The sequence below is a fragment of the Charadrius vociferus genome, unplaced genomic scaffold, assembly GCF_000708025.1.
Source record: "Charadrius vociferus isolate BGI_N301 unplaced genomic scaffold, ASM70802v2 scaffold736, whole genome shotgun sequence".
Taxonomy (NCBI): Eukaryota; Metazoa; Chordata; class Aves; order Charadriiformes; family Charadriidae; genus Charadrius; species Charadrius vociferus.
The window spans coordinates 252,687-263,509 of record NW_009648857.1 but is presented as its reverse complement, the minus strand read 5'-3'; the positions used below and the strand labels follow the sequence as shown (position 1 = coordinate 263,509).

The following is a 10,823-nucleotide window of genomic DNA, read 5'->3' as shown; positions in this document are numbered from 1 at the left end:
AGCAGGACTGAGTCATGGCAGTCATTGCTTTAAAGTGTGTGAGAAGGTGACTAGCTGCTTATTCTGTCTGAGTTAGAATGAAATGAAAAGGAGGCTGGATGCTATCTACCAAAAACATTGCAAGCATATTTTTTTCGAGGCATAAAAACTTTTTTGGAATAGAACATAATAGTGAATACTTTAATTACAACATAGACATAACTTAGAGCCTTTCTGTGTTAAAAAAAAAAAAGGGGGACAAAAAAGGAAGAAAAAAGTCTATTTTAACCAGAGCAGATTTTCTTCCTTTTTTTTTGCTGTGACGGTGTACTTGCATTTCTCTTCGTTTGGGAAAAATGACCATATCATTCCTTCACAGGGAGAAACAGGTGCTTTTATAGACATGAAATACCATTTTGATGCTTTAAAATTAGGTTAGGTTTTTTCTTTGTTTTCATGATGTATTAAGTGTGACTGGAGTTGACAGATTCAATTGCAGCTTTGGAGTTCCTTGTACAAATTTTGCTTCCTTGTAAATAATGTTAAAAGTTTTTAATACTAGAGGATGTCTGATATAAAAAGTTTTAAAAATAATTTGTAGAACTCGGGGAACTGTTGTCTCTTTATTCTAACATTAGTGGATTAATAGTCTATGAAAACTAGAAAGGAGGTTACTATTTAGAGACCTGTGGATGCTGATACTGGCTAACGTAGTCGTTTTTTATGTCATCTACTGAAAAGTATATTTTGTACGTTTAGAGCACTTGTTCACCTGCTTTGGAACTTGTACTATTTGCTGTGATGTACATGAAGTCTGTTTTGATTGATTTAAAAAAAACACTTTTAATTTTTTTTTTGACAGAAGGGGACAAAGCTTGTAGAAGACTTAAGTGAACAAGAGACTAAAGAAAGCAAGAAAAATGCCGAAACCAGTAAGTAGCTGGTTTTTTTGCTCGTCTAAAATCTAATAGGGTTTTCACATTTTAGAATGGTGATCTTATAACAGCTCTAGTTGTTTTAACTCTGCCCTTTCTAGATTTCATAAGTTCTGATAATGTACGATTGGAGTTGAGATAGTTTAATACCAACATGTGCAAAAAGATCAAGCAAGCTCAGTGCTGCAAGTTGCATGGAGCACACTTGGAGATGGGGGCAGTACTTACAAACCACAATGAACTTAGAGCCCATTTGGCTGGCAGGAGGAGTGACTTTTCAGGAATTGTTGACTTTGAGATTCGCCTTCTTGGCGGCCAAGAAGGCGAATTGGCGGCCAAGAAGGCGAATGGCATCCTGGGGTGCATCAAGAAGAGTGTGGCCAGCAGGTCGAGGGAGGTCATCCTCCCCCTCTACTCTGCCCTGGTGAGACCGCATCTGGAGTACTGTGTCCAGTTCTGGGCTCCCCAGTTCAAGAAAGACAGGGAACTGCTGGAGAGGGTCCAGCAAAGGGCAACAAAGATGATTAGGGGACTGGAGCACCTTTCTTATGAGGAAAGGCTGAGGGACTTGGGTCTCTTTAGTCTAGAGAAAAGAAGATTGAGGGGGGATCTTATTAATACATACAAATACTTAATGGGAGGATGCCAGGGGGATGGGAGCAGTCTTTTTTCAGTGGCACCCAGTGATAGGACGAGGGGTAATGGGCATAAACTTGAACATAGGAAGTTCCATCTTAACATGAGAAGGAACTTCTTTACTTTGAGGGTAGTGGAGCACTGGAACAGGCTGCCCAGAGAGGTGGTGGAGTCTCCCACTCTGGAGACATTCAAAACCCGCCTGGACGCTGTCCTGTGTAACGTGCTGTAGGTGACCCTGCTCTGGCAGGAGGGTTGGACTAGATGATCTCCAGAGGTCCCTTCCAACCCTAACAATTCTGTGAATTCTGTGAATTCTGTGAATTCTGTGAATTCTGTGAATTCTGTGAGATGACATACAGTGGTTAATGGAGGCATAATTGGAGCCTGACACAATGTCTGTGAGAATCGGTGCAAGGATTTGCTGCAGGATTTGGCAGGAGAGGACAGAACATGTGTAAAGTATCTGTGACAGCAACAGCACTAAGTTAGGTGCTAGTTTTACCATGGTAGAGGGTAGCCTGGAAGGTAAGTGTTGGAGAGAGGAAATAAGCCATGTTTGTGTTCTCCTATTCATCTTATTTCAGCTGAGATAAGGGTTCATCCACTTTATAACCAGGGGAAAAAAATCTCCAACTTTTGTTTTGATAATAGTTCTAGAATTCTTTGAGGAGATAATTATTCAGCAGCTCTCCAGCCATTCCCCGCCGAGCCTGTATTTGTGCTTGGGATTGCCCCGACCCAGGTGTAGGACCTTGCACTTGGCCTTGTTGAACTGCCTGAGGTTGGCTTGGGCCCACCTCTCCAGCCTGTCCAGGTCCCTCTGGGTGGCATCCCTCCCCTCCAGCGTGTCTACCTCGCCAAACAGCTTGGTATCATCGGCAAACTTGCTGAGGGTGCACTTGACCCCACTGTCCATGTCCACGACAAAGATGTTGAACAGTACAGGTCCCAGTGCGGCCCCCTGAGGAACACCTCTCGTCACGGCTCTCCCCTTGGACATCGAGCCGTTGACCGCAACTCTTTGAGTGCAACCGTCCAGCCAGTTCTTTATACACCAAGCGGTCCATTTGTCGAATCCATGTCTTCAATTTGGAGACCAGGATACCTCCTTGTTTTCTATGTGCCTCAGCAGAGTTTCCAGGAGGATCTGCTCCCTGATCTTGCCAGGCACAGAGGTGAGACTGACTGGCCTGTAGTTCCCTGGGTCTTCCTTCTTTCCCTTTTTGAAAATAGGGGTTATGTTTCCCCTTTTCCAGTTGACAGGAACCTCACCAGACCGCCATGACTTCTCAAATGTGATGGCTAGTGGCTTAAATAGTAAATATTATTTACTGTTTACTTAAATAGTATTGCAGGCCAGCATTTGGAACTGGTACAGCTTAGTGAATAATGCAAGCGTGGGACTGTCCAAGGGCTAGAAGTCCTGTTCTGAGCTTTGCTGTTGGTCTGCTGATCAACTGGCCATACCATCTTGTTTCTGTAATTTCTTCTTTTCACCCCTGTGGACTGGGGCAATATCTTAGCACTTTCTGAAGTTTTATCCTGCCCCCTTCTTAGAGAAAGTTGCACTATTAAGGGCAGGGAAGTGTGTTAGCAGCATACTGTTTTCTGACCTTTTTTAATCCTGGCTGTGATAATTGAGTAGTGCCTTTGATAGAGCTTCTCATCTGGAAAACAGTATTTTAAGAATAAGGCAGAAAGTCACTGTGGGCTCGTGTGGTTCCTGAGGCCCCCAACTCCATGAAGCTACAGAGCAGTGAAGTCACAGAATTGATGACTAGAAAAAAAGACAACCTGAGTGAGGTTACTTCTTTTTAAATTCTATGACTGGAACCATGAAATTTAGGCAGGCAGGGTTCCCTCTATTTTAAGGACCTTAGAAAATCAGAGGAAATACAGTTTTAGGGTTGTTCAAAAGAAAAGCAGTATCCTTAGAACTGAGATTGCAGAGGCGTTGGAAGAGCTCAGGAATGGAAATTAACTACCACATCTTAGGAAAGAAGCTGGACTCATGCCACAAATGAGATTTTTTTTTTTTTTATGAGTGGCTTTACATAAAGAGTTCTCATATGTTGGGATGTTCTTGTGTGTGTCCTGATGATGTAGGTGCATGTGAGACCTTAGAAGGAAGCCAAGTGAAAGGAGCCATTAAGAAATGAAATTAAATTGATTACACTTCTTGAAAAATGTTATATGGATTTCTTCCTGTAAACCACAGGTTGCTGTAATTATAATTGGTAACCAGTGAATGAAAAAGTAGCACACATGCCAAAGATTAAGTAATTTTACTTCTGAAAATCAAACCTCAGATTTTGATTTTGCTCTGTCTGCTTCTTAAATGGTAGATTGCTTTGGAGCTTTTCTTACTTTTCCTCCCTCCCCGCCCCCCCTTCTTCTTTGGAGACTGTACGAGCCTAGTCATTGGTTATGTTTAATGAATTCGACATTGTTATTTGAAGAGCCTTGCTGTTCTGCTAGGGTTTGATAGTACTGGACTGTAGAAGGACTCTTGCTCTGGATATTCACTGTAGCTCTTACCAGTTGTCTTTGAAGACAATCCACAATAACCAAATGTACTTCTAGTCCAGAGATTATTTGTGCTTCAAATCCTTGTTCTTTATTTTTGATATCTGTTGCAATAAGACTGCTAGTGTTCTGTAAGTTTATTACCGGTGGTCTTTTAACCTGAAAACATGAAATAATAATGGATAAGGACTAAGAAAATCCAGTGAATGTAACTGGTGAGAATTTTGACAGTTATTTTATAGCTCTCTTCTTTGTATTACTGTGACGTATTTAGGTTTGGGTTTTTTTTTCCCAGATTCTTCTGTAATGATCCAGCTGATAGTTTTCAGAAAATCTGGTCATCTTGTAAATATGTACAGTACAACTATAAGTAAATTCTTCTACGTTTTTGGATTTTTTTTTTTTTGGTTATGCATAAGAAATAATTAAGCTATCAATTAGTTTAAACGAAATCAGTAAACACTAAATCACAGAAGAAACAATGGAATAGATTTTGGTTTCACTTCCTTGCTTTCACATTGAGAAGTTATGTAGTATTCCAGACAAAATTAAGTAAGTGAAGACCAGTAAAGGGTCTTGGCATAGTTGAATTTTAAAGAAAAGATTTTTAATGTTTCACGAAAGTCTCAGTCTGAAATAAAGTTCACGCCCCTGTGAATGATCTTCTTATACACAACGGTAAAAGGTCATTGTTATTGTGTGTTTGGGATTTTCTGTCTTAGAGGCTACTAGGTTAAATAGCTTGAGTGAAGAGGCTGTTTTGAGAGGGTAAAAGTGACTTTAATACATTGTCCTGAGATAGTAAGGTAATATGTGTCTGAAAAATACACATTGGTGAAACATTTTCGTGTTTGATTGCTTCAGTAAAAAAGTCTGTTTGTTCACTTTGTGTTCGTAACAAAGTGGCTTTCCATTCTTTCAAGCTGTTCACTCAGCATCTCCTCTATTTTCCAAACAAAATAGTTCTGAGACTTAATATTCTCAGTTCTACCTAGCAGTGCAAAATTAAGTTTCATTTAGCTTCTGTTGTGATCCATCTAAAAAAAAATTGGTGATTTCTTTGTTTAATTAGGTCTTTGCTGCTCTAATCAAAATTGGAGCTATTAATAGGGCTCTTTTCAGTGTGCTTAGTTCTCTGCTTACTGAGGAATAGAATATTTGTTGAATCTTATTTTCAGTGCTTTCTTCCTAAAAGAATAGATGCAAAATGTTTCTCAGCTGTATGCCGTTCTCCCAGATCTTCACCAAAAATAGAAACGTAGAAACTAAAATTAGACATTGTTAGTTACATAACTGTTAATCATTTCATAGGCTAAGAAGATTAGGTTTAATTGACTGAAATATTAGTTGCATTTATAGGGTGTAAGAGGAGTTAAAATTATCAGCTCTTTTTGCTGATATTTTGTAGCAGTTTTGTACAAGACTGCAAGGTGTGAAAGAGAAAGCATTACGCTGGGTAGATGTCAAAGTTACTAAGATTAAAAAAGAATTATTTTTTTAGACTTCAACATCTTACAGTATTGTGTATTCAGAAGAAGTAGATATCACATTCTGGAATAATATGCTTAAAATTTGAATTCATACTTACAAGATCAAGTTACGTTCTGTAAAGTGGTTGAATTGAAATTGTGTATAAATTAATTTTTTACTAGGGTGGTTGTTTTACAAGAAAATCTTTGAGATGTGTAGTGCAATATTTGAGTTATGGTTTGAATATATGACTTATTTCGGCAGCATAAACAGACAACTGATGTCAGGTTGGAGAACTGCTTTCTTTTGATTTGTCTATTAGTAAAATCTATTTGCCATTATTCTGTAGCCTTCTGTTCCTAATGCTGTTTAATCCTTACCTTTTTACCTTATCTTCTTCATTAATTTTTCTCTTGCATCTCTTCCTATGTCTGCTTTGAGGCTGATATGGAGAGTGTGCTGTGTATATTTGTACAGTGTGTAAAGCAGTGGGACCAATATACTGCTACTCCTTAACACATATAATTTAATCTGCAAACCTGATGTAGTAATCGGCTGAACTAGTGTGAAGAAACTCTTGGAATAAACTTTTTTTGCAATTTTCTTATAAATAAGAATTAGACTGTTTTCTGTGGCTTTTACATGTGAATAATTCATATTGCATTTATGAAAAAAGGCAAAACCACTAGAAACCTCTTTCATGTAATTTTAAATGGCTTTCTTACTAAATATTGGTACATACTCAGTTTTGGGCTTCCCGATGAAAGCTGAAGTGCCGAGACCAATATTTGCAAATGATGGCTGAAGTATGGTAGTAGGACATGTTAGACTACTAAGCTAACAGGCAGGTTTTATGCATATTCTATGGAGTGTGTCTGCATTTGAGGAGAGGTCCAAAGATTAATGTGGTGACTGTGTAATATCCCATCAAATTGTGGAGGGTTGAAGTTAGATACTACAAGGAAATGTAAAAATTTTTTTTTTTTTCAAGTCCTTGAAGCAGTGAAAGAACAAGATATTTCCCATATGAAATGCACATGGATGTTTAATGTTACAGGTGTATTCATTGACTATAGTGTTTATTGGTTTGCATAAATTCTTTCATAGAAAAATTGCTTTAGATTGGTTTTTATAAATACTATTTTGTGAGCTGTGACAAATGTTCTCATAACACATAGGAGCAAGTGATAAGACAAGAGGAAATGGCGTCAAGTTATACCAGGGTATTAGGTTGGATATTAAGAACAAGTTCTTCATAGAAAGGGTTATCAAACATTGGAACAGACTGCCCAAGGAAGCTGTGGAGTCACAATCCCTGGAGGTATTTAAAAGACAGGCAGATGTGGTGCTTAGGGATGTGGTTTAGTGGTGCTGTTGGCAGTGTTAGGTTGATGGGTGGACTTGATGATCTTCAACTCCCTTCCAACCTAGGTGATTCTTTGATTCTATAGGATGGTAGATTTAGACTAAATCTAAGGAAGAAATCTTTTACCATGAGGGTGGTGAAATACTGGCACAGGTTGCCCAAAGAGGTGGTAGATGTGCCATCCCTGGGAACATTCAAGGTCAGGTTGGATGGGGCTCTGAGCAACCTGCTCTAGTTGAAGATGTCACTCTTCGTTGCAGGAGGGTTGGACTAGATGACCTTTAAAGATCCATTCTAACCCAAACTATTCTGTTTCTGTAAGATAAAAAAACCCATCACAATGCAAGGGTTTAAAGCATTATTATTTGGGAAAAGTTTATTACAAATAGATTAAAAAATATGTATATGTACCCAGATATTGGGACAAAGCTGTTTTGTCAGAAATAAGGAATTACTATGCTTTTTGTAGCAATTTTTTCCAAATGTTTGGTGATACTTTCATGGTGAAAGGTTTCTGTCCTTGGCCACTTGTTTATATTTTTCAGTATGGGCAAATGAGCCAAGCTAAATAAGTCACTTTAAAAGCTGTGAGGTGGGTATTGGTATCCTAAACAGAGATTTGGTGCTCCAAAATGAAACTTTGCAGTAGTGTTTTCCTGAAGTCCGGTGGACTTTTTTCTATGCTATGCTAAACTCACTGTGTTCTTTATACTCTCTTACATCAGTTTTGTTTATAAAATGCACTCTTAAAGGTAGCAAGCTGAAGAAACCTCCATGCTAAGCATTTTCTTCCTCTTAGAACTTTTAAAAAAATTGAAAATAACTCATTAACTTGCCCTTTTATCTTTTCTATTATGGCCTTTTAAATACAGGCCATTCAACCATGATGTTGCCTGATCTCTGGAGGAGCAGGGGAGGATCTCTCACCCCATGGACCTTGCCTGAGGATTCACAGAGTCTAAGTTACCCAGTTCCTAAGCCTACAGTAGCATTTTTTTAAGTATTTCCTGGACATGATCACCATGATATTTTAGTATTTAGTATTTGTATAGAGATCTCTAGGTCAGTAATAAGTGATATAAATTGTGACACTGAAAAAATGTTTTCATGTAGCCGTTTTTTTAGCTTAAAAAAAAAAAAAGGATGTTTGCTCAGGCATACTCCTGTGAATTGCAGAACGACTTAGAGAGTTTCTTGATTAGTTTACCAGAGTAAGATTCTTAGGGGGCATCTACTCAGACTTCAGTCAAACTTACATATGAATATACCAAATGAGACTTGTTGCATCTCTTGCCCTGAGCCTGTGCACAGCAGAACGGGATTTGCCTCGTGACTGAGCAGCTGAAGTAATTGACTAAATCATGTCTGGTGCTTTGTCATCTTTTCTAGTTTCTGCAGTTTGAAGGAAGATGTGTAATCCTGGCAAGAGCAAGATTGAAAAGCAGGAATTAAGTGGGTCTTGTGGTATGGGTAGTGTTAGCCTTCCAACACTTGTTACAGGAAACCTTCATACGTTTTCTTGTCACCATTGCAAGAGCTCCTTCCTGTTTTCTTATTCATGTGGTAAAGTCGGTTCAGAGTAATCGTGTTCAGATTAGTGTCTGTCTTCATAATTTGTGGTTCAGATAATTTCCCCCTGTCACCAATGTCACATGAGGAGTGTTGCTTCAAAGTAGCTGCATACCCAACAGCAAATTACACGAGTGACTGTCCATCGCTGAATTTACTGTGCCTTCTTTCTTTGCTTCCGTTTTCTCAATTCCCTGCCTTATTTATAAAATGGTAATTTCCCCTGTAATTGGTTAGCTTTATTTTACAGACAATGCGACTGACACCAGAGGGTTGATTTTGTTGAGAATGTGCTGTGTGATTGAGGTTTGGATTAGATAAGTAAACCTTCTGGGCTCAGTCTTAGGTTTTGCCAAAAGTAACCTTCTCATTTTCCATGCCCAGAAATAACTGAAGCTGTGAAACAGTGTTGTAAGGTTGTAAAAGCTCAGTATTTGTATGCCAAAAATCTAAGTCAGTCCAAATGTCTTCAGAAGGAAAACAATCAAGTGTAGTGTTACTTTTGGAAGTCTGTTCTTAAATAACTTGTGTCATAAAAGGTAACATTTCAGTATTGCTATTGTATAATTTGTCATTTTCTTAGTAGAACTGAAAGTATAAATATTAATTAGCAGTTGGGTGATCTGTTGATCAGAAGTTCAAAGAAAAAGAAAGTTGCTGGAGACTTAAGCAGTTACTGTAGTGCATGTAAGTGAGCAGGTACTCCTAATCTGTATTTGTACCTACTGCAGATGTAGCAGCTGTGTACTAGTACAGCACTCAGCTTTTATTTGATGCAGTAATACCCAGAAGCAAACAGAATCTACAGGCTGTGTTGAGTTTGCCTCTGTATTACATCTATTATTTTACTGTTTGAGTATTTTAGTTCTTGTGAAGGATATAGACTTTCAGGTAGTAATTCTTGCATTTGTAGAAGATGACATTCATTATTAGGATATTTACGTAAGAAGTTTCTGCTGCAACTCTTAAGAAGTCTACTGCAATTAGTTGAACTTGCTGCACTTCTTAGGTCTTCTGTGACGCTTCTGGTTTTGGCAATGGTGCTGTTACATAACAGCGCTTTGGCATTTAATAAAGTTACATTTTAGCCTTATCCTTTGTAACTTGTTTACTTGTAGCTGTCCCAAAGTAGGCTTCATTTTTAAAATTGAAAAACGGCTTTAAAAAAATTAACTTCTTGTAATTAAGGGGCAACCACCCTCACTTAAACCAGTGCAACTGGCAGGGAGTTAGAGCTACCATTTAAAATGGGTTGTTTTGTTAGAGAATAAGCAATATTTTTTTCCTCTTGAAATGGACAGAGTGAGAGAATCTACAGAAAACACCTCTCTTCCCTCCTGTCACACACCCTCTAATTTTTTTTTGGCAATAAAAGTTTACTATCTTTTACTCCAAAGCCTTCAACTCTTGTTCTTTATCAGTGTTTGCACGCAGAAAAAGTTTGCTAACCCCCTCCTATCTTCCTTGTTTGCAGGTCTATAACCTAGAGGTCCTCAGACTCCAGCTACTCTTGTCTTGTGTATCCAGCTTATGCCCAAAGTTGTTTACCTTGACACTAAAGAAAGGAGTGAACAAGCTTAATCTGTTGCACGGGGAACAAACTGCTATCCAGTTTTCTTTTTCACGCCTTAGATCTGCCTTCTGTCTTGTGGAGACTTTTCCAGACTCTCGCTTCTCAAAGTATTCCACCTGGTGGCAAAATTAGGGAAATAGTTAATGGAAATGGTTTACACAGGCATAGATCAAGTAGCGTAAGAACCTGTAATACAAGTCCTAATTTATTCCTGTTCCATATTTTATAGTAGAGGGAGAGAAATTAGAAGATATCTGTGGGCCTCAAAGAAGTTTTGTGTTTCTGGTTTTTGTATTTATAGCAAAGTAGATTTGGCCTTTAATGCTTTATATTCCTATTCACTAAAGATAAATAAAATGTGATACTTTGGTAATAGGAATGGAGGAGCATTCTAACAGTGAGAAGACAGCACTGTGCATTTAGTACTTTGTTCTGTTTCATGAAAATTCTTACTTCTGTGTGTACCAGTTGAAGAGAAATTGGAACAGACTGTTGTACTTCCAAGTAAGGTAGGCATCCAGATATCTCCTGGAATATTTGACTGCTTGTTTGAGAACAAATAAAACCAGGGAATGTCAGGAGTCATCTGGAAAATGGTCTACTATTTCTAGGTAGGAAGAACTCCTTTCTTCCTAGGAGAAGGAAGAAGTTCATTGAACAGCAGTGGTTTTTCAGTCTTGCAGTAAGGGAATTGAGTGGGTTCAATATTAAGGGGAGCTAACCTCTAGTGCTTCCTCCCATTGATGAAAAATCTGCTATTAGCCTC

The 10,823-nt window shown here is 38.4% G+C and overlaps 1 protein-coding gene across 1 annotated transcript in view; it reads left to right on the top strand.

The window, feature by feature from the left end:
- The first annotated feature begins 838 nt into the window (after positions 1-838).
- RDX (radixin) overlaps positions 839-10,823 on the top strand; it is a 42,286-nt gene continuing 32,301 nt past the window's right edge. The window contains exon 1 of the mRNA XM_009886903.1: positions 839-911. Coding sequence (XP_009885205.1) covers positions 900-911 — 12 coding nt within the window. The 5' untranslated portion in view covers positions 839-899. The remainder of the gene's footprint in view (positions 912-10,823) is intronic.